The sequence below is a fragment of the Cuculus canorus genome, chromosome 1 (genome assembly GCF_017976375.1).
Source record: "Cuculus canorus isolate bCucCan1 chromosome 1, bCucCan1.pri, whole genome shotgun sequence".
Taxonomy (NCBI): Eukaryota; Metazoa; Chordata; class Aves; order Cuculiformes; family Cuculidae; genus Cuculus; species Cuculus canorus.
The window spans coordinates 182,665,110-182,688,874 of record NC_071401.1 but is presented as its reverse complement, the minus strand read 5'-3'; the positions used below and the strand labels follow the sequence as shown (position 1 = coordinate 182,688,874).

The window sequence follows — 23,765 nt, the reverse complement described above, 5'->3', positions numbered from 1 at the left end:
GTTATTTTATGTTACGATTTTTCTCACAAATTCAAGATACACTGTAGATGTAAATAAGTAGTATTAAGTCACGCTGTTTTTAAAAATGTGTTTTTCACTGTAGGTGGAAAAGGATCTACCTTTCCTATGTCACCATCAACTGAACAAGAAGACAATGAGAATGTTATTGAAAACTGTGAGGTCCAAGTATGTAAAAGAAAATATTTTGAATTAGAGTCTGAATTGGTAAATTGTATTATACACTAACCTAAAGAAAACTTACCATTCAGTGTATAACGCTGAAGGGAAAGTCTTGTAAATTAAGGTTGTGTTACAGTAAAGTTGGATACAATCTTCTTATGGTGGGATAAAATCCTTGTCATTATGTTGGATAGTTGCTGTTATACTGATTTGTTTCCAGCTGCTTTGCTTAAATTTTGACCAGTGATTTTTCTTTTGTGCAGTGCTAAGAAACAGTGCAGTTTGGTTTGAGTTTGTTTTTTTTTTTCTGTATATAAAATGCACATTCAAGCGAAGAAGGAGGTTTGTTTATAATAAGCTGGTCTGCTTGATTAAACATGCCTGGTCTTCCTTTTTGTAAGAGAGAGATCGAACGCAAAACCTTGAAATTCGGTGACTTTTCTGATGCTTTCCCTGCTTCTGAAAAATATGTGCTTGTGTGGCTGTGTTCAGTGTTTGAAAAGGGATTTTTTTTCAGAGGGCATTCTAGCAGGAAATAAGGCAGATATCCTGTTTGTGTTGAGCATAATAAATAGAGCTGGATAGAGGGGTCTGCAGTCTTCTGTAGTACCTCGAGAGACAGTGGAGCAAATTATTTGCACCTCATGCCTGGGCACTGTGAAAGAGGGTCATGCTTAGGTTTAACATGCAGAGCACAGAACTTGAGCTCATTGGGAGGTGGTAGTAGTTGGGCAATGAACTTAGGAATGGAGAGCCTGAGACGGGCTGGCTGAGGTGCTCCTTCCCTGTTCTGACAGGATCTTTTGCAGAGGGAGAAAAGGGACCGGCTGCTGAGGAAAGAGTGAGGATTTGGGTGGTCTTATCCCACTGGAGCACCAAGGCTGCAGGCCTTCATTAGAAGGCACCATGAGCTAAGGAAGCCTGTGGGAAGGAGCATTTTGAGAGGAGTATGGCACGTAACAGGAGCAGCAAGAACTGTTGAGGAATGGAGCGTGGGGTCGTCAGGGATGTGAAGAGACTGGGTGGGGTTGAGGCATGATACGGTTTTCATACAAGCTTAGGTTCCTGATTTTTGGGATGAGGGAAGGGATGGACAGGTTTCCCAAATAAATGCTGTTCTTTGGAGCTTGGAATTGAATTTAATATTTCTGAATCTTGGATAAAGTAGTAGTGCTGACTTAGCCAATTCTCTGTGTGGTGGACAGTAAAAGGCTTGTCACGTTTGTTCATTGTGTTGGCTGAGCTGGCTGGGGACTGTGGAATGCCAGACAGCAGGGAATGATGGAGGAAGGAGGGTGAGAAGATGTAGGCAGTTATAATTAAAAATGGTATTAAAGCAGTAAAACATGAAAAAATAAATTGCTTTGTGACAAATGCCACCAGTTACAAAAAGCGGGCAAGCTGAAAGCAACCCTAATGTCCAGACAAATCTAATCCAAGAAAAACTGTTAGCTCTAAAGTAAGTCCGTTTTTTAAAAAAAAATGATGAATAGGTGAACCTTTACTTTAGTATCCCTTGATTTTTATTACAAAAATTGTTTTCAAAAGTATCTCATTTCTATTATTTCTGTTACAAGATGGGATGAGTTTGCAACAGAAACTACCTAGATTAACTATAACTTCCTTTTTCTTGGTAATTTTTCTGTCTGTACCTGTTTACTTAAGGATAAACGTATTATAGAAACTACCAACTTGATAGAAAACACAGCACATGAAAATCAGGCTGACAAAGCAGAAATTTCACATCAGGAAGCCATAGCAGAAAATGGGAACTCACTCAATGCTGACAAACGGTTAAGTCCAAAACCGTGGGAAGAAAGATATGAAAGAATATGGGTTGCAAATGAGAAAAGAGAATTGAAAGCAAATTTTAAAAACATTACAGCAGAGCTGAAGCAGCTGTTTGGTGAAATTAATGAAACTGGGAAAACTCCTTCCCTTGTGGAAGAACTGTCAGAACATGGCTTCAGTGAAGAATTGAAGTGTTCTTATGTTGTTTCATCTCGTGTGATGGAATCAAGTAATAAGTTAGAAAATAAAGGTGAATTTGGTGATGCTAAACTTACGCTAGGTGGAAAAGTACCCAAAACGGAAATTGTAATTCCGAGTCCTGGTGTCCTTCCCGATCAAAAGAACTTAAATGCAAACATGGACGATAACTGGAGTACAGATGAAGAAGACAACAGAAATGATACAGATAATTCAAAGGTCCCTCTACCAAAAGGAGAGGAAAACAAAATGCCTGCTATGGCAATGGAAGAGAAAGAAAATGGAAGTAGTAGAAATGTGGAGGAAAATCCTGAATACTCTCTGAGACATAGCTTAAAAACAACTATTTTGGATGTTTCTAATAGTCTTCCTAAAATAAAACCTTTTTATACAAGTGATGAAAAAGCCCTTTTTATAACAGAAAGAAAACTTGGAAAAGACTCTGGATTTAATGATGATGTTCCCAGGGACTTTCTTAACCACAGTAATAATGTAGGAGAAACAGAAGTTGAAAATCCTTTTGCAAATGCTCAGCAGTCATGTAGCAGGCCGAAAGGAAATCTTGATGAAGAACTAAAACAAGATCTGGAAAGATTTAAGAGTAAGGTAGGGATGCTGCAAATAGCATTCCGGACTTTGGAGACAGAGAAGGCACAGCTCCAAAAAGAGGTAGAAGTTCACTTTCTACTCCTTATTCTTTAGTCTTTCTCCATTTCAATGGTCCTGTTCACTTTCGCTATTAATCATTAAAGGAAGAGGCTTTGTGCAAATTTGTTTTTGTTTTAATGGAAATATATTACTTATGAATAAAGAGAGCTGTGGACAGTTGTCCTTTTCTGCAGTTTTGGAAAACACAGAATGCATTACTGTTCCATTTTAACAATAGGTGGCACTCGATTCCAGTGTAAGTAGTCCTCACTTAATTGCCATGAAAAGAAACACACAATTACATCGGTTCTAATTCTGAATCAAAGAACGAAAATAGCTTCTGAACAGGGTCTTGGCTAATCTATTCATTTACTGTGATTTCTGCATGGTGTGTCTTCAGTGCCCTTCACTAAAATTCTAGTTTGCTGTGACACTGTTTCTGCTTCTGAGTTTGGAATCTTCCCAGTAGCCCATCATACTTCCACTTGATTTTTTTCTGAGTTTTTACGACTAACATTGTGCAGTCCTTCTAACTCCTTGTCCATGAGTAACACTTTTTCACTCTTTTGTTCATGTTTTAGGATATGGTATCATTTTCTTTCTACGGGCTGTGGTTTTCTTATATCTTAATCATGAGTGAATTCATATTACTTTCAATGACAATACACTTTGTAGTGTAATTTTGTGAAAATGCTTCTCTATATAATTTTTTTTTCACTTTACATTATTTCAGAGGTAAACTGAATTATTCAGTCTCGGGTATGGTGCTTCTCTTTTCTAGAAATGATAAGAAATATATGAAGCTTAATTTTCTTCTTGTAGGTTGGGAAGGAAAAAAGTTTCAAAACAGAGGCGGTGACAAAACAGGAAGATGTTGATAAATTAATTACACCACCAGGCAACATTCCTAATAAGCAAATGAAGCAAGAGCTTACTCTAAGGAATAATGATGGTTCGGAAACGGAGAATGAAAATGTTGTAGAGGAAAAAGACAAAAAGAATTTTTCTTCTGAGGAGAAACCAGGATTGATTAAAATGTCAACGAAAAGGTAAACTAAGGCAATAATTTCTAATTCTTATTTGTAGTACTATTTAAGCATCTTTTAGGTTTTCTAATGTTGTAGTAGTTGGAGTACTTACATCAGTGCTGAAAGCCATACTGATTAGCCTGCTACTTCTCAAACACTTAAGAAAAAACAGTTTTTTAGAAAAACCTCATTTCATAATATAGTTCAAATGTATTGCCTGCTTAATAAAAACCCAAAAAAATAAATCAAATTCCTTTGGATTTCCATGTCAATACTGTGCCAAAATGTATTTTTAAAACTGGGGTTAAAGACTGGAAAAAACAGGTTTTTTTTGTAGGAAATGTCCATCCAGAAAAGAAAAGTACGAACTTGCAGTTTATTTTGCTTGCTTTCTTTTCTATATGATTTTAGTTATCTCCATGCATTTGGTATTTTCATTAAGTTCCGATACTCTTTGTCAGAAGGAGGGAAAAGACCAAACCAATCTCAAAAATTTGAAGAAGGCACAGATTAGGGTTTAGTGGAACCCTAAGCAGGGTTTTTTCTTGTCCTTGAAAGGAATTTCTGCTCTAAATACTTCTTCTAATGGGGATAATAGGTATATTCCAGCTTATCTGAGTCTAGCTCGGATTCCACAATTCTTCCTTGTTCCTAAGGGGGATTTTCTAAATACTTGTGTATCTTCCATGATCTTTGGAGTGAAGTTTGTGTTTTATCATAGATATTTTTCATCTCATATTTTTCTGGACATCATCTTAAGTATGTCTGTTCCACTGAAATATTCTTTGTAAAGCTACTCAACTGGTGATTTCTTTTTTTCTGTTTACTATAGTAATTTTGACCTGAATACCAAAGTGGCAAAGACAAATAAAAGATGGACTTCAAAGCAGAAGGCTAATCAGCAGAAGAGCTCTTCCAGTAGGAGTCAAGTACTGGATGATAGCACTTTCAGTGAAACATCCCAAGATGAAGCAAGGTACTGAATATAAGGAATGTTATAAATAAAACTTACTTAATGATAAAAATTGATCTGAAAGCTAAAGGTTAGCTTTGTAAACCTAGTATGTACAATGATTCTTGTTCTTTCATGTGACAATACTGTCTGGTGCCCTTTGTGTTTGAAAACGTTTATTTTTTGCCTAGAATCCTTTGAACGTACTAGTCAATTTAATGATAAGGTCACATGTACACAAAATCTGAATAAGTACCTGAGTGTGTGCACGTGTGTAAATATATATATTTTACATTTTTAAAATAGAAGAGGAGAGACTTATAAGGGAGGAAAATTACTCTTTCACTGCAGGCCTCTCAGATTTTATGCCCTTTCCCCCTCCCGCAGATGTGTCCCCTCCCAACTTCATCCACTCTGCGCTTACTTGTGGGAGCTGAAGTAACAAACAGAAGATGTTGACAGTGTACAAGTACTATTGAGCAATAGCTAATACACTGGTGTGCGATAAACACTGTTTTAGTCAGAAATCTAACAGCACTGTGTGGGCTTATGAAGAAAATTAAATCCATCCTAACGAGCCCCAGTATGCTAGAGAATCCAAAATTATGGTTCCTTGACATATAGGAAAAGAATTTTTAATATTGAAGAGAGCTAAACGTCTACTATTGAATAGGGAATGCAGCTAACTCCTTATCTCTATACCTACATATCTGTAGCTGTAAGATTTCTATCACTTTGGGTGAAGTGCAGTTACTTCAACTATTTGCTTAATATCTTATTGAAAAAATAGTCTTCCGATAGACATAATAGCATGGATTTTTTTTTTCATTTAACTACATCTAACAAAATTCTCATATGAAATTTTAGTTTAATTCATTTCTGAAATTAAGTTTTCAGAGCGACTTTAGATATTGCTCGTAATGCAGTATAAGCATTCCAGTACTGAAATATATTTCTGTTTTCCAGACCTGCAGCAAAAACAAGAAGTAAAAAGGAAAAGGTACCGTCAAGTTAGTTTCTTGATAAATAGGTTTTATCAGCTTTTAATTGCTTAGATGGGAACTGCATTTATGTTAGCAATCAGCCAGATGCACAAATTGCTGCTGGCATGCAACTTTTTCATATTTGAGCCAAATGTATGTGCTGTGAATTACAGTGAATCATTTATGCATTTGTAATGATCTCTAATACTATGTGATTATATACAAAAAATACTGTATTGTTTGTAGGTTAACGTATGGATGGATGTAACTGATGACCTTAGTTTAACTCACTCGTCTGGCACTTCAGAGGAATTACTAACTGCAAACTACACAAAAGCTATGCTGCTGTTAGAACAGCTTAGTGTGAATCCTGAAGGTATGTTTTCAAGTCACTTTGTCTTCAGCTGTTACAAGTTCCTCTTTCAAAACATAATTTCTTCCTATGCATTCCTTGGTATTTTAGTTTTATACTTCAATCTTATGTTTCTTTATGATCAGAGATCCCCCTCAAAAGATGTGAAATTATCCCACCTAACTTTAGGCATCTGCCTGTATTGTTAGCAAACATGCCTTAGTTTATCATTGGTCTTCTGTCTAGTCAGAGCTGGAGAAGCAGGTTCTTGCAAAGTACAGTTCAGCTCCTTTTAATGCAGACATCTAAAGTTAGCAAGATGTTCCTTTCCCTCTTCATATCCCCTCAACAAATAGTGCAGCAAAATAATGGCTTTGCTTAAACAATCAAACAAAAATTATATAAAAAATTAGCTGTCATAAAGTACTTGCATATGTGCACATAGCATTATATAAACATAAGCATCGCTTATTACCTCTATTAAACTCTTCTAAAATTTTGTTAGGCAAGGATTAATCTTGGCTAAAGGTCAAACTCCCACCCAGCTGCTCCCACTGCCTCTTCAACAGGAGAAAATAGGATGAAAAAGCTTGAGGATAATGCAAAGGCATTTATGTTAGCAAGGGCTAACTTACCAGTTACTGTCACAGGCAAAACAAACTCCGCTTGGGGAAACTTAACTTTAATTTGTTACCAATTAAAATACATTTGAATAGTGAGAAACAAAGACAAAAAATTTAAAAAGAACACTTCCCCACTGCCCCTCCTCAAGGTCAACTTCACTCCGTCAATCCCAACTCCCCTGCTCTTCCCCAATCAGTGCAGGGAGACGGGTTCTGCAGTCAGGACGCAGCAGTTTCCTTTTGCTGCTTCTTCCTCACGCTTTCTTCCTGCTCCACATGAGTCCCTCTGTGGGCTGTAGTCCTTCAGGGAAAATCTGCTTCTGCCTGGGATCTGCACAGGCCACAGGTCCTTCAGGACATATCCATCTCCTCTGGCAAAGGCTGTTCCACAGCACAGAATTGTGGCTATCTGCTCCAACGTGGTCCTCTCCAGAGGCTGCAGGGAAACGCCTGTTCTACCATGATGTCCCTGTGGGCTGCAGCAGCGTCTGCTCTGGCACCTGGAGCACCTTCTCCCCCTCATTCATGGGCCTGGGTGTTCACAGGACTGTTTTTCACATTCTTTTCCCCTTCTTTGCCTGTTTGGTGTTTTTTCCTTTTCCGAAATAAGTTTTCCCTGAGGTGCCGCTAGCATTGCTGAGAAGCTCATCTGTGCCCGACAGTGGGTCTGTTGGAATTGCATGTGTCCAGAATAGGGCAACCTCTAGCCTCTTCTCAGAGACATCTCCCCACTACCTGCAATCTTCCCACTATCAAAACCTTGCCACCTTCCCCAAGCACAGCAAAGCATTAAATAATTTACATTTTAATGTATTTATGCTTACGTGCAGCTTTTTGTCTTTTCTGTCTCAAAATAGATTCTGCTATTTTTTTTGAAATTCAAGACATACTTCTTGAATATGAACAGATGATAAAACGTGGGAAAAAATCACATACAACTCTCTACGGAGAAGAAGGGAAATTGCAAAGCGAAAAGGAGGAGTCACAATTGATGGTGGAAGATGCTCAAGATATGAAATCCATATTGGCTCAAAGTGATATCCAAAGCCTTACGTATGTAGCTTTGCATTCTGATCATGCATTATCTTGTCAAGTGTTAATGTTCCAGAAGATGCTAGTGGTATGGGCAATAGGAGGAGAAGTTTCTCATCTTTTGCATTTGGATCTTTGAATCCTGTTAGCATGTAATGTTGTAAAGGACATCATGCCAGGGGGAATAAATGCCTAGATATTACTTCCTTGTAAAATCTTCTAGATGTTCTGCAAGTTCATAAAGTGGAATATCTACTTTTTATGTTGGTGCTTTAGTTTCTCAAATATTCTATTCAATCCCAGATGTACTTTGAAACAAGAAGAGGAAAAGAGACTCAGAGTAGAAATGCTGTATGAGAAAACAAGAAAAGATCTCAGAAGGAAAGAAGATCAGTATTGTAAAGCGGTGGAGAAGAAACGGCAACTTGAGTTACACTCAAAGAATTTAGAAATGGAGTTAGTAACACTGAAAAAGCTCTTGAAACAGGTATATTAAATAATGAATTAAACACTTATTTTCCACTTCTTGTTTGATTAGCTTTCATTTGTATTTCAGGCGAAGCCTGACTTGGAGTTACTTTTCTAAATTACTACAGAACATCCTGTATTTCATAATTTTTTATATAACTATATATATATATATATAAATATTTATATAACTACAAATAATTTATTATTTGTAGGTGTATTATCATAACCTGTGGGGAAGCAATATTTACAAGAAAATGAGCTCCGATATTGCTCAAGATTCAAGTAGTTTAATTCTGTTGTTGTAGGCTGAAGAAGAGCGTGATATAATGCAGAGGCAGCTCTCTCAGGAACAGAGTGCCAGAACCCCACAAGAAGAAATTTGGAAAAACAATCTTGGGAGAGAAAAGGACTCAGAAGAAGAGACAAGAAGAACTATAGGAAAAGATTCAGAGGTAAACAGGGTTTTTTCTAATTCAGTAATTTTTACCATGTTTGTTCTAAAGTCATAAGAAATCTTATGAAAGAAATCTTACGAAGAAATCTTTGTCTGCTTCTTGATGGATTATTTACAGTTTACCGGTGTAACTTAACTGTGTGAATACCTTTTCTGCTTTGCCTGTTGTCTAAAAGTTCTGCAAAGTGTGCACCTGAATTACGTGTCCAAGTAGGAAACTAATCAAAGATGCTATTTTTGCTGTTTCTTAAGCTATGTGTTATTTTTCATTTTGAAGACATTTTGCCATCACTGCCTAAGGTTTTTAGCAGGGAAACACCTATGTCAAGGTTGACCAGGAGGAAAGTTGTTTGATACTCTTTGTAGTCCCATTACTTGATTTTTAATTACTTATTCCGTTATCAAACTTTCTTACTTCAAGTGTGCCTTTCTTTTCCACCTCCACATACTAAAATTTTATGAAGGAATAACAGCAATGAATTAAACTCTCTGTAGGAATTGGAATTGTTGGAGGAGAAAAAGCAGTCATAAAGACTGTATTAAAAATTCCTCATAAGAGTTTACTGAATCCACTAAAAATGTGCAGCACTTGGAAGAATTATTTGTTCTTCCCTGTGGTGCTCAATAGCTATAGGGTGAATATTTTTATGTGGAAAAAAGTTATATATATAATAAACAGGAACTATGTAAGACTATTGCATTCCAGGTATGACTGAGTTGTACAGGTAGCTTTCAGTAATACAAAGGGGTAAGTGTTAAGAAGACATTTGAGAAGGAAAATACCCTTTTTAGCCTTGTTTTTACCAGATTTGTGACAGCTAAATTAACTTGAAAGGGAGCATTTTAAAGGTATGCACATATGAGAAAGCGTTGTGACTTTTTTAAAGCTTTATGCTTGTGATACTTTAAATTTTATTATTTGGTTGTTGGTTTCATTAAAAAAAAGAAAGATGTATTTTTGAGACGTTCGTTTAGGTTTAAGGGTGTGTTACACTTCCATCATGTGCATACATTGTACACGTGCACGGGTTCATAGAGTAGCTTTGGTAATACCTGAAAATTCATTCTCATCTTTGAAGTCATGCTTCAATATTAGAAATGTTAAAACACGGTTTAATACTGAAGTTTTTTCATAGATTCATTACCCAACTAGCTATTTATTCATGTTTCCTGTCATGCAGGAATTCGAAACTGAGAGAGAGAAGTATCTGTTGTGCAAAAATCAATTGCTACAAGATGAGATTGCTATGCTAAGACTCGAACTTGATCAAGTAAGAGCGAGGCACCAGGAGGAAGAGTGGAAATATCTAGAGGAAAATGAGACCTTGAAAGAAAAAAATGAAGATCTCAAAAAGGAACTTAAACTGAATGAGGAAGCCTTAACACAAGCAGTTTTGCAGTACACTGGACAGCTGAACATATTAAAGGCAGAATCTGCAGTACTAACTTCCAAACTTGAGCAGGCAAAAGAAGGCAGAGACAGACTAGAGGCAGAAACTGAATCATTTCGTTCACGCCTGGGCACTGCTGTTCAAGAACTGGAACGTCATCAGTCATCAAAAAGTGATCTCGAACGGACACTTCAGAGAGAACGTGATGAATGGCTTCGCTCGCAAGACAAGCTCCATTATGACCTCTCTAATGTGCGAGAAACCAACAAGACCTTGTCTGAGCAGCTGACTAAAGCTGAAAGCAAGTCTAATAGTCTAGAAAATGAACTTCACCAGTTGAAACAAACGCTCAGCGAAAAAACATTGCTTTTAGAAATGACACAGAAAAAATTAACTCAAGCCCAGTGTCAGGCAAAGGAAAGCGATCACGCTCGACAACTTGAGAAAGATCAAGTAAGCAAATTTCAAATAAAGCAGGAATCCATGCAGGAGCGATTGGCCCAGCTTCAGAGTGAAAACCTTTTACTCCGTCAGCAACTGGAAGATATGCATAACGAGGGGATCAGCAAAGAAAAAGCAGTGAATGATGTGCAGGACTGGTTTAATGATCTTTTCGACAAACTCAGAGCTGATACTGAAAAGCAAGTTCACCTAGTGGAAGAGAGAAACAAGGAATTAAATATGAGGTGTTCTGATTTAAGAGAAGAAGTCCGTAAACATGAGTCTGACAAAGAAGAAAGAGAGGTAAAGTATATACTGAGAAAAAATAATTCAAAGTTTGTCAATTCTTTCAATTATGTTGTTTCTAAAATGCCACAGGTATAAGTTAAGTGCATGGGACCAATACTGTTTTGTTTCTTGTTTGTTGTGTTTCTCTTGGAATTGTGGAAAGTTTTGGCAAACAGGATTTTACTGCTCAGATATTAACAGAGAATGGAAAAAAAGATATCCAAGTGTAAGCTCTGATCAAGAAAGGTGATTCTTCTCCAGAACTTCTTTCATCTCTTTTCCTTAGGCTATTCTATGCCCTGTAGAATGGTTTTACCTATTTGGTGGGTTTGATGTACGTATTGCACTGATGACAAAAGTAAGAGCAGTATAAAAGGAAGAACCATCCAATATGCGAGAGTTGAGAAATGAAGATGCAAACAAGAGAAGTGATATGGATGGATTTATACTAAACTTCTACTGAAAAAAAAAATCACTTGTTCATAAATTCCTATTCCTAAATTTAAGAGTATGACTACTCTCTAGGTGTTATTTTATGTATGTATTTTAGTTTTTTCAAGAGATCTGCCTGTTTCTTGCAAAGTTAATTTCAGACACTAACCTAAGTGTTCCCTTCTCTGTTTTATGATGTATAGTCATATTTAAATATGTGCTTGATTTGTGGTTCTATGAAAGACTAATTAACTGGACAGAAGATCCGTTAGGATATCAGTTTCTGGATGCTCACACAGTACATAAACATGAAACATGCTCCTATGCAGAGCACTAGCGTTATGTCGCTCAAACATATATGAACCAAGTGTTGCTCACATTTCTGCATGCAGATGTTCTTTGTCAAGAAAAAGGTGGACGATAATAAAGGTGGGGGTAAGAGTAATAGGTAGATAGGTAAAAAAGCTCTAGGTAATGTAAGAATGCATTATTATGTGTGTTCCTAGGAGTAGATTGGGTCTTCTCTGATGATAGAGTATTTTAACAGTGCCAAGTAGCACAATGGTTTCAAAATTGCCTTACACATTTTGTTTAATCTTCTTCCTGGAAAATAGGACTTAATCACATTAAGTACTTAAACACTCTGGTGCAAGGTTTGTCTCCCTTAATAATTTAAATAGTGATTAAATTACCTTTCTTTCTTCATGTCAAATTCAGAAACTGAGTGAAGTAAAATACAGGTGTGTCAGATAACCACCTTATTCTTCATTTGTCAGTTACTTGGAGGGGGAAGACAGAACTTTGCAGCAGGCCTTCAGTCATTTTAATCTGTGAATTGCATTGTATTGTTACTACCAGAATAGCAAGTTCCTTTTGAAGATTATATGTATATATGTGAACTATCCAGATTTTTGTAAACCTAATCTGTCAGTATAAAGGCAGTCGTTATTCTAAAACAAACTCAGTAAGAAGACTGCAAAAGGATGTGATTCAACATATGCATGGTGTATCTCAAAAGAGCTTTCAGATCTATGTATTGATTTTGTTATATTTCTATATATGGAGAAATAGAATAAAGAATGATCTAACACAAAGTCCTGCCTTTCATCAGAGTAATATCTGCAGTCAAACTGCTCTTGCATTGCAACAAATTTCTTCAGGTTTTGGTAGAAAAAATACATGATTGCAGTGTGTGCTTGTGTATTGTTCTGAGGAGAACAATATTTGAGCCTTGTTTATGCTTTAGGAAGCAGTAATCCTCATGAACAGTTGCTGATAGTTTGGAGGTGCTCAGGTGACAAAGAATGAGCGGTCATCATCTGTGCAGATGCCCGTTGGTAGCAGGCAAAATTTTGGACCTTTGAGTTCAATCTGAAGACAGGTCTAATTGTATAATCAAATAAGTTAGTGAAGGCATATTTCATGTTCTTATCGTTTTTTTTCGTGCTTGTTTAACTGTTTCATTAGGGTGTGATCAGACAGCTGCAGCAGGAGCTTGCCGATGCTCTTAAGAAGCAATCTATGTCAGAAGCTTCACTTGAAGTTTTTACATGCATCCGCAGTGAGCTGGAGGAAGACAAGGTGAACTTGCAAAAGGAATTGGAAAAGCTTAAAACGAAGGTACATAGTGTCTCTAACTATATGAATAAATGTGAGAATGGCTGATGGAAAGTAGGAATAAGTGTTGCCCTAAAAGCCTAGAAAAAACATCGACAGGACAGTCGTAATGACATGTGAATTAATTTCACTGTTTTATAGACTTGGTGTCCGTGTCTAACATGAGGACACCAAGTCCTTTCTTGCACAAAGGTTTGTATTGGCTGAGGTGCTTTTGAAAGTAAACTGTTGTGTCTATAGTTTATTGCATTTGGTTTGACCGAGCAGATTGTCTGTTTCCTGAAGAAAAGCAGAAGTACTGGACTGCTGCGTTTGGGCTTTTTGATGCTGTGTTTGCCCTTGTGCCACCCTCCACCTCCCCATTCCTGCTAACATGTTGTCAATTCTGAATGCTTTTAGAACTGATTCTGCACATACGTATAGACATATTTTTTTTCCTTTTCTTTGGCCCCACTGTTGTTTGTCCTCTTTAAGCAGATTTCTAACAACTGAAGTGCAAGCTCCTTTCTGAGATGGGGACCACCCTTTACAGTGTTCTTATAAAAACTGGAGTAGACAGGCTTCAGAGCTCTGAAATAGAAATAGTTTTAAGTCTCCTTATGAGGGAGTTGAGAAGTCACTTCAGGAGGATGAACTTTTTAGTTCACATTTTCATGGAGCAGTATTTGCTAGTAGAAGTGGAGGTTTGATCAAGTCCATGCCAACTAAACTGTGTCCTGAATTGCCACATCTACACGTTCTTTAAACACCTCTGGAGATGGTGACTCCATCACTTCCTTGGGCAGCCTATTCCAACGCTTGACCACTCTTTCAGTAAAGAAATTTTTCCTAATATCCAATCTAAACTTCCTCTGACACAATTTGAGACCATTTTTTCTTGTCTTGTTGCTAGTTACTTAGGAGAAGAGATTGACACCCACTTTGCTGCAGTTTCCTTTCAGGTAGTTGTAGAGAGTGACAAGGCTTCCCTCAGCTTCCTCTTCTTCAGCCTAAACAAGCCCAGTTCCCTCAGCCACTGCTCATAAGACTTGTACTCCGTCACTAGCTCTGTTGCCCTCTTCTAGACATGCTCCAGCACCTCAATGTCTTTCTTGTAGGGAAGGGCCAAAAACTGAATACAGTATTTGAGGTGCAGCCTCACCAGAGCAGAGTACGGTGTCGTGATCGCTTCCTTGGTCCTGCTGGCCACGCCGTTTCTGATACAAGTCAGGATGCTGTTGGTGTTCTTGGCCACACTGCTGGCTCATGTTCAGCTGGTTGTCTGCTAGCACCCCGAGGCCCTTTCCTGTAGGGATATGTTAAGATGAGATTTTCCTGGAGAGCCTAGGGGAGTTTAGTTCCTGCATTTTAATGAATATAAGATGCTTGGAAGGCAGCCTGATCCATTCCCCACATTTCCGATCTGAAATGAATGGATGTTTTAGTATTTGAATTTTTTGTGTGCAGGTAATTGATGAAAAGATCAGATGGGCTTGCAGGTACAGTACAGCTGACAAATGCTCTTCTGGTTTTAGGGCAAGGCACCCTCAAGGGAAAAGGCTGTAAATTTCCTCATTCCCCTGCTTCTGTGTTTTGTCTCTGTTGTGGTGTGCGAGGTACTTGTATTTGTCAGCGTGGTTCACCAGATGAATTCTCTTCCCGATTGCATTAGGGTGGGATGAGCAAGTGACTGTGTGGTGCTTAGCTGCCTACTGCAGTTACACCATGCCAGGTGATGGATTAGATGGATGTTGTGGGCAGGGACAGATCTGTGGTTGAAAGCTGGGAGGGGAGACTGGACGTGGGAGATCCATATTATCTTTGCAGCTTTGTCACACCATGCCCTCAAGACCATGTTAGCTTCTGTCGTAACATCCAGCTTTTTACCTGCTCTGTAAGGAAGCTTGACAAAGTAGTATACCCTACCGAATTTGTATCTAAGCCTTTGTGCTTTTCTCTTTTTTTTTTTACTCACAGAATGCCACTAAAAGCATCTAGTCAGCTTACATTCTTTATACTTGAACTGAATCACCAAGTTCTGTTCCGTTAAAATGCATCTGTTATGCAAATCTTTGTCCCTTTGGGTAGAAGCATAAGTAGCACTGCCAGTTGGAAAACATTTTATTGCTCTCAGGAGCTGTACAGCTGTTGTAGAAGCTTCGAGTGTAGGATACGTTCTGTGATGGGCACTAGAGGAATTATTATATTACAAAGTATGTATCATGAACTCTGGAGGACCTTTGGAAGAAGGTTATAGGGTAATTTTGTGTGTGTGTGCACGTGTGTTATCTTATCCCCAAAGCCGCAACTTTATCTTGTCACTGCTAGTGTTCTTTCTTCCCGCCAGCTTCAATTGCTCTTCTTGGTTATGCTTCCTGAGGTGTTTTTTCCACGCTGTATTAACCTGAACCATAGATCTTGGAGGTGGAGAGGAGAGCTTAAGCCTCTTTCCATTAGAGTTCCTGCTTTCTATTGCAAAGTTGTCTTTCCTATTACCTTAGACTTTTCTTTTGCCACTGTTGCTTTCTCATATGCAAAAGCAGAATGTCATGCCACTGAAATCAAAGGACTTGCACAGCTTGTGTGGAGATCACTTGAAGTTAAGGTCCCACCTTGGAGAGCGTGTTGTTCAGCTTGACAGGGAAAAGGCTGGGCTCTTGGAATAGGTGAGCCAAGAGCATTCTCCAGACACCCCTAGCCAATACACAGGAGAATCGTGCCTACCCTTTTTTTGAGTTTTTACATTCTTGGCTTTTTCTGTTGTCCCTGCCATTCACAGTCTGAGTATTTTGTGATTTGGGGATCATCCAGGAAGCAAATAAAAGCTAGCTGAGTATATGTGTAAATTCTGGAGTGGTTCTGCTGGAAAGAGTGCCCAATGTGGTTTGGTATCAGTTGAGCATACTAAGCAAGGTTGCAGTTCCCCCGTTCTTCCTTGAATATCTTCTAATCATCTTCTGACCGATTGGTTTCTGGGCAGGGTTAACGTGCTTATTGTTTCTAGTGCAATGTGTGGAGAAGCTTGCTGCATATTTTCATGGTAGTGGAAGCTTAAAAGCCCTACAGAAAAACATGCTGAAAGAATTCTGGGCAATTGAACTAGTGCTTGGGAAACAAGAAATGACTGCCGGTTTCCAAGGGGCAGTCCTCCCCATTTCTCCTTTTCTGTAGAGGAAAAAAATGGAAGTACAAAGTCAAAACAGCTGCCAGCTCTCCTCTAGTTTGACGGAGAAAAATCTAAGAGGAAGAACAACATGTGAATAAGTAAATACCCACAAAAAAGATGGAGGTAATGGCAGAGGCAAGTAAAACATAGAAGAATTCCGAAAGATAAATTCCTCCACAAGCCCCTGCCTGCAAGCCCCTGCTTTTCTCATGAAAGCTTTGGATTGATTACATCCTCCTATGGTGTGCATACCTATGCAAGCCATGCTGTGAACAGAGGAACTGCCAAAAGCGTTCTCCACCATCTTTTCCACCTTTCTGCCTTGAAGCATTAGCAAGTGGCGGCCTTCGCTGCAGTGGAAGCATCTGTTTATGTTCTTACGTATTGGCCTATTTGATGTGAAACATGAAGCAAAAAAAAGTTCTCAGAAATTCTGTCCCTTGGTGTTCTGCAGATCTTGGCTAATGGACAGAGACGCAGAGCAGCTTCTCAGTGGAGAATGCTCGATGCACATACTGCATGTAGATATTGTTCCTATGTTGGTTGTGTCATGTATCTTTTCTGTTTTGAAAGTGCGAGAGTGAAGGAAAGAAAGCGAAGAAGCTGGTAGAGTTGAAACATCCAGTTGAAGTGCATCTAGAGCAAGAAGTGGAAAGAAATACTGAACTGCAGAAAGACTGTAAGAGGTATGGCTTTTTAGTATGATAGAGACATACCTGAGTAGAAGTCAAGCTTTATTGAACTTAAGTGTAAAAATAGGTGTATGTACTTGTTTGTGACCAAATTGGAGCCTCATGTTAGTTTCTCACAAGGGGCTTCTGTGATTATAGTCTTCAATTGGTGCCAAAAGAACTGCAAGTGCAGGTGGCCCTGCAGTGCTGTTGGAGGGAAGGAATCCTTTTTATCCCTCTTTTCACTTGAAATTTGGACCCTTCAAGTGATTTGTGGCCCGGGAGTGCTGGGTTTTTTTTCAGTAATTCCTGGTGTGTCTAGCACATTAAAGATGAAGTAAGCCACATCTGTGCTGTTTATGTAAGAGTATGTGAAAAAGGCTGGTTGTTCTTTGCTTCATTGTTTTCTTGACTAATTTACTGCACAGGTTAAAGCAGCTTCTCAGCAGATCTGTGAAGAAACTAAGGATGCATGAGCAGAGAGAGTTTAATTTGCAGGAAGAAATGAAGAGCAAGTATTCTGATATGGTCAATGATGCTGATAGATTGAGAACAAAGGTGAGGTCTGGTTTGTTTGGGTTTTTTTGGTAGTGGAGTTTTTTTCTTTTGGAACCAGTGTTATTCTTTCCATATACTTCATTTCATGTTGATTTCTTTTTTTTTGACTTGTCTATATTTTGGAATTGATTGACTTTTCTTGATGCTCCTTCTACTGCTACAGTAGTAGATGACTATAATACTGATGTAGTTATTACAGATAAAGATGAAAATGTTATGTGCAAAGTAGTATCTGCAAGGGCACATCAAGGGCAGGCTGTGCTGTAGAGGAAGGGCAAGCCTCATGGGCCAGGGAGCGGTCCCACAGGCCCTCACCACGAAAAGCAGAACGGGTCTGGTGACAGCAAGGTCAGCCAAAAGTGCAGATCACCAGGCAAAGTCCACAGGCACAGGCAAGTCTGCAGTCCCTCCAGGACATCAGATCCACAGATGAGAGTTAGGGCTGAGAGCACTGAGGCCCGGCACAAGCCTGGCTGCAGCTTGAGGCTGTGGCAGCATCTTCTAGATGTGAAGATTAATTCCTTGTCTGGGAGAGAGAGAAGTAACACCACCATAAATCAGAACTGCATGAAGTTGGCTTTCCCCAAGGTGACCCCTTGAGACCCATCTTAGGCGCAAGTTAGGAAGCAGCTCAGATTTTGCTTTTCTAAACAGTGTCATTGGCTACCAGGGTGCGATGCAGTGAAGTGATGCAGAAAAAAAATCTCTACTGCTGTTCACTAGAAGTTGTCTCAGCCCATCTTTCCCTTGTCACAGGAACCCAGAAGCAGAGTCCCCAGAAGTGCTCTGGTTGTTCAGTAGCATGTAACCTTTTATCTACTTCTCCACTCATTGCTCAAATTTGTTGCTAAAGCAGCCGTGTTTCAAAGCGATGTTTGTTTTTAGAAGATATTATTGTGGAATGAGTCAACTGCCTTTGCTGTGGCCCATTTTCAGTCCAAAAGTTGTGGGAAGGGCATTACATTTAGATTTTCTTTTAACATGCAAGCATCTCACATAAGAGTAGCCCTAGTGCTTTTCAACCTAACCTTGTGGGTGAATGCTGCTAGTTTGCTGTCTGTTGGTCGGTGACCTACTGCAGAAGAATGGAGAAAGGATGGGAACCTGAGTAATCCTATCAGAAATTTTTTGAGAGCTGCTCTTGTTTTAAGAGCCTGGTTTAACCTTGGTTTTAATATTGAGTCAGCAGATCAGTGACCCTTACTGATTCTTCAGAACTGACAAATTTTAGATCCCTCTGAGTTCCTCTTGTGCTGTCTGCAGGTTGGTGAACTTTCACAGCAGCTGGAGAGAGAATCTAAAAGATGCATGCAGCTAGAAGCACAAAATCAGCATTTGCAAGAAGAGTTGTCCACCATGCGTAAGAGCCATGAAAAACTGGAGAAGAGCAAACACCAGCTGAAAGAAGAGGTGGCTAACCTCAAATATCATTTGGAGACTAAGATGGTAGATCACAGCCAGATAGAAAAATATAAAAAAGAGGTGGAAGAACAAGCTAGGCAAGAAATAATACACAAATTAAAACAAGTCAATATATTTTTGCAGGTAAGTGAATTTTTCATTTGTCTGTAGAATCTATTGTACTTTTATTGTGGTTGTCATTTTTTAGTAATTTAGTTTTGGTGCCTAATCCTGTGTGTTAGTGCTGTACTTCTGTCATTCCTGAAGGGCAGTGGGAGAAGGGGATATGGTAGGGCAAGAATGCATTCATGTGTGTGTAATGTGCCTGCAAATCCCTGAATCAAAAGTTTGCCTGAGGTAGATTTCCATTTTGCAGTTCTTGCTGGGGATATCCCTGTCTGCTGATTTTATTCTCTCTGTTAATCCTTGAAAGGGTATTGTAATTTACAGTTGTCCTGGCCAGACATAGAGATCCTGCTTTGTCATTGTACAGGTGAAAATGCTCAGAAAAGAAGCCACCAAAGTTGGATGGTGGGGGAAGGTGGTGTGGAGTTGCAGAATCCTCATAATTTCTTTGAGGAATCTTTTTCTATATGCCCTGTCCTACAGAGACAGTTTTCTTTCATTAGTAGCTTCGATGGGTAATATTGCTAAGAGGGGGGTTGGTTTGGAATGAAAAGAATTAATAATATGGTAGTTCCAGTGTTCTGTCTTGATTACTGATGGCAGTGAGGAGCCTCGCTAAGTAAAGCTGGGCCCTTCAAATTTGGTACATGCAGTTGACTGGCATGACAACTTCCCTTTTTCTTTGTGATGATTGAGAGTGCATTATCTGTTTCAGACACAGGCAGTCTGCCAGGACAGAGTAGAACAAATCAGAGCCAGTCATCATGCTTCACTGACAAACCAGCTAAAACAGAGAATTAGAGATCTTGAATGTGAATGGGACAGGTTAAAAAAGACCCAACAAGACAATATTTTAATAAAAGAATCCACAGCGACAGAGGTGGAAAGGTACAAACAGCTGTATCTGGAAGAAGAAAAAAATAGAAGAAACCTAGCAAATAAACTGGAAAGGTAAGCCCAAGGTTTTTTAGAGTGGTAAGAAGATACTGCCTTTTTCTCATGCATTTTTCCTCCTAAAATTCCTCTTCTCCATCTGGTCAGCGTATTATGTATGTAAGCATAAGATTTGTAAGTGAAATCCCTTAAGACCCTTCTCCTTCATTAGAAGTGTCATCAATTCTCTCTACTGTTACAGCAGTAACACTACCGATTGCGGCATTGACAGGCTATTTTTTAAGTTGGTTGTTTTAACAGGCAGCCTTTTTGCCGGTCTCTAGTAATCTCCTCTTATTCTGTTTGTGTCAAAAGATAATTTTCATGTCCTTTGCTGCTGGAATAAGAAAGGTCCTTTCAGAGAGCAGAATTTGATTTTGTGAAGAAAAAGAAAAAAACTTTTGGCTTCCATTTTAGCATCTTGTCCGAGGTTTGAGCTTTCCTTGGGAAAGGGAGAGTGACCCAGAGTTCTTATGCAGTACCTTTCAAAAGTTATGTAAACACATGGCATTCACTGATTGTTTTGAAGCCTTATAGCTAAGAAATCCTACCTAGTGTTGCTAACTCTTGCTGCTTCTTGCAGGTAGTGTGACTTCTTAGAAATAGGCTCTCCAAAAATCCTCAGATCAAATGGTATTCTTGTTTTGAGCATCCTTAATCCCTTCCACTTTCAGAAGTCACATAATAGTCAAAGATGTGAAGGATGACTTTGCGAAAGCTTCACCCAAAGATAATTCTTTGTATGCTTCTGAATGTTTCAGAACTAAGGAGAGACTAGAAGAAGCCAAGGCTATGCTCCTTGAGGAGCGCCAAAGGAACAGATCTTTAATTGTAAATGGCATGGTCGGTGGTGGTCTGGCTGCAAGTCCGGTTCTGCATTCAACTGAACTTGGACATCTTGGCAACAGTTTGGGACTGAACAGAAGCCTGAATCTAGGAGGAAGCTTCCTAAACTCGATTGGGAACGCATTATCACCAAAAAGCAAGGTTGAAGCCTTTGTGGCTAAGGTAAGCATTTTGAAATACTGTTCTCAGCTACTGCTAAAGAGTATCTTCTATAAGCAAGGTTATGCTTTTTAGCCTAAAGTTAGAATATATTTATAGTTCCAAACCATATGGTCAAATATGCCAAAACTACTACTAATCATCAGAACTGTACACAACTATTTTTGGTAGAGGTGAAGAGTTTTGGTCATGAAGGGTGTACAAGTTCCCAAGAGTGCTCAAAGACCAAAAAAATACTGAAATCTAATTAACTGCATAACTGCCTTCTTTAAGAGAAACTGTGATAAAGAATACTGTGGCATAGAAGTTCACAGCTAAGCTTTTCATTAGATTTTAATATATAGTGTGTATGAGCTATTTAAAACGGCTAGCTTCACAATGAGTGCAGAATCATCAGACATCTTTCCTTGAGACACCTTTTCCTTCTTCACCGATCTTCATTCTAGCAGTTTATTCACTGGAACTTGCTGTATTGCATTAATACCAACAAAAGGATGCTTCAAAAATAGGGTGATATGAATGGGATCGTGTAACTTTTCACTTTATAGTTCAGCGCAGGACATATACTATGAGTTGGAAGTAGTTCCTCCTATGTGTTGTTACATGAAAAGGTAAAATTAACTGTTCCTCAAAGTCTCCACAGCTTTTTAATTTTGCAGCAATATTGCAACCTGTGCAATACCTCTGGTCAAAGTATGCCCTGTGATTAGCAGGCTGTGTGATAGCACATCCCTTACAGAATGGTGAGATTATGAGATTTGGAAACCAGATGTCACTAGTTGTCATCAAGTTTCCCATATAGCATAGGACTGAGGCATGGACAAGCTTCTCTATTTGGTCACTATTCTATCCCTTTAGTATTCTGTTGTTGAATTAATACTTTGCACATTTATTCACTTTTAAGTCCAACTCAGTTCAGCAGTCCCTCCCACACCAGAAAGAACCTGTTTAAGCAATGTGCCTACATACTGCTCCTGGTTTAAGAAGTGGAAAAAAAACCAACAAAACAAAAACAGACAAAGCAGTATAGGTAATGTGTGGCATGACAGTTAGGGATAACTTTTCTTTATCAAGGTGGATGTGTTTTTCAGGTCAGAGGGTTGGACATACATTACAGAAAGAACTTAGGAGGCAATTAGTACTGTACCATCTGCATGCAAGATGTAGTTGTATGGGGTTATTCTGCATGCCAGCAGTAGAACGAAGGCAAAATTCAGGGACCCACTGCAAAAGTGAAACAAGGAAAAGGCCAGGGCAAGAGAATAAGAAGGATAGGGAGCAGGGAACAAGTGAGGAAAAGAAAGGGCAGAAATGGGAGCAAGATGTTAAAAGAAGAAAAGGAAAAGAAGGAAACCATGCCACGTCTAGGACAAAACCAGCCCTAATTTAAAAGAAAAGAGTTTACCATAACCCTACAGAGACTCTTTGTTCTCAGCTGAGGAGCAGAGGATAATTTGCTCTTACTATACACAGTTTGCCTTCCGAGGTTTACCTTTTATTTCTAATATAGTATTCAATTCTAAAGTTCTCTTCCTTGAATGAAGGCAAGTAAAACTATTGCGAAATCCTCAGAGAACGTACCAATTTCTCACCACTTCTACCAGGTTCTCTTAACAAAAAGTTGGAAATCTCAGCATGTCTGTTTTCCCTCAGTTAAAGCAAAAGGATGGTCTCTGGGAGTCAGAATTGCTGTTGTGAACCTCCCTGTTACTAAATCCAGCTGCACATCCTTTAGTGATATTTCTTCCTGTAATGACCAGTTAGAGAACACCTGATAATATTTGTAATGTCATTGTCTGTAGCCTCAAGTCACTCAGTGGGCAGTGTATTCAGGAAAGTCTTAAAACCTGATCTTCACTTTCAGAATCCTCTAGAAAAAATGAAACAGGGTTCTGGAAGGTGCAGTAGTAGCTAAAGGACGTGTATTGAAGTGGATATTGCACTTCCACATAGGACTGCTGGCTTAAGTTTCCTTAACTGTGTGCAGTGTGTCACTGGCAGTGTTTGAAGCCATACTGTGTCTTCGAGGAACTGAAAGTACATGATTCCTGACCTGTGCAGCTAAAAAAAGAGGACTAAATTATAAAACAAAGCTTTAAGTCCAGAAGTAGCAAGGGGATAAACTGCACATATGTCTCTGCATACAATAATAGATGGTGAATCTTGATCCGTTTCCAAATGCAAAATTACCAGATATACAGTCTGTGCTGTCCTTTCTGTAGGGGTGTTGCGCCATTCAAGAAACCAGTTGGAGCGTGAGCAAAGAAGTCAGAGATGACAGTCTATTTCAGAGTGTGTTTCAGGTTGTGATGCTTAGTATGCTGCCTGTTCACTGGATTCGTTAAAGACAGAAGAGTTTCTCTGACTCTAAACCTTTTCCTTCACTTTACTGCTCTGCTTTACGTATGCCTCATTTTTTTCCAGTAACCTGGTTCCTTTCTACAGAATTCGAGCTGAGGAGTGCTTTCTTGGCTGGAGATTACAAATGCTCCTACCGCTAAAGCTCATAATGACAGGGAGTTAAGGAGTTGAAATTGCAGCATGCCTCAGATAGTCATCTTGGACTTCTTTTTTTTAGTCAAAGCACTCTGTGCAGATTTGTGTCTTGCAGTAGGTTGCCCATCTGTAAGATGACAGCGTAACTTCTACAGAACCCGTAACATTGCAAATACATAAAGCATCAAAGTACTCCATGGCAATCATTCAACAAACTAATATTTGCGGTTCAATTTATTTGCAGTATTAGCAAACTGTGAATGCATCAGTGAGTTTTGATTAAACCTAACAGCATAAATAGAAAAAATCATCACCAGTATAAAATACCACTCAAGATTAAATACTGGCTACAAACCTTGTCATCACAAGTTTCTTTTAATTTTTGGAACGGGTATAAACTGGAGAGGGCCAGATTTAGACTAGACATTAGGAAGAATTTCTTCACCATGAGAGTGGTGAGACACTGGCACAGGCTGCCCAGGGAAGCTGTGGATACCCCATCGCTGGAGGTGTTCAAGGCCAGGTTGGATGGGACCTTGGGCAACCTGA

The 23,765-nt window shown here is 38.9% G+C and overlaps 1 protein-coding gene across 1 annotated transcript in view; it reads left to right on the top strand.

The window, feature by feature from the left end:
- The window catches only part of LOC128854435 (ankyrin repeat domain-containing protein 26-like), a 48,294-nt gene that overhangs the window by 21,997 nt on the left and 2,532 nt on the right, over nt 1-23,765 (top strand). The window contains 16 exon segments of the mRNA XM_054087795.1: nt 104-186; nt 1,846-2,838; nt 3,640-3,866; nt 4,678-4,821; nt 5,764-5,797; nt 6,027-6,156; nt 7,613-7,808; nt 8,091-8,274; nt 8,564-8,710; nt 9,894-10,847; nt 12,732-12,884; nt 16,600-16,712; nt 17,126-17,255; nt 18,519-18,800; nt 19,498-19,733; nt 20,477-20,723. Coding sequence (XP_053943770.1) covers nt 104-186; nt 1,846-2,838; nt 3,640-3,866; nt 4,678-4,821; nt 5,764-5,797; nt 6,027-6,156; nt 7,613-7,808; nt 8,091-8,274; nt 8,564-8,710; nt 9,894-10,847; nt 12,732-12,884; nt 16,600-16,712; nt 17,126-17,255; nt 18,519-18,800; nt 19,498-19,733; nt 20,477-20,723 — 4,253 coding nt within the window.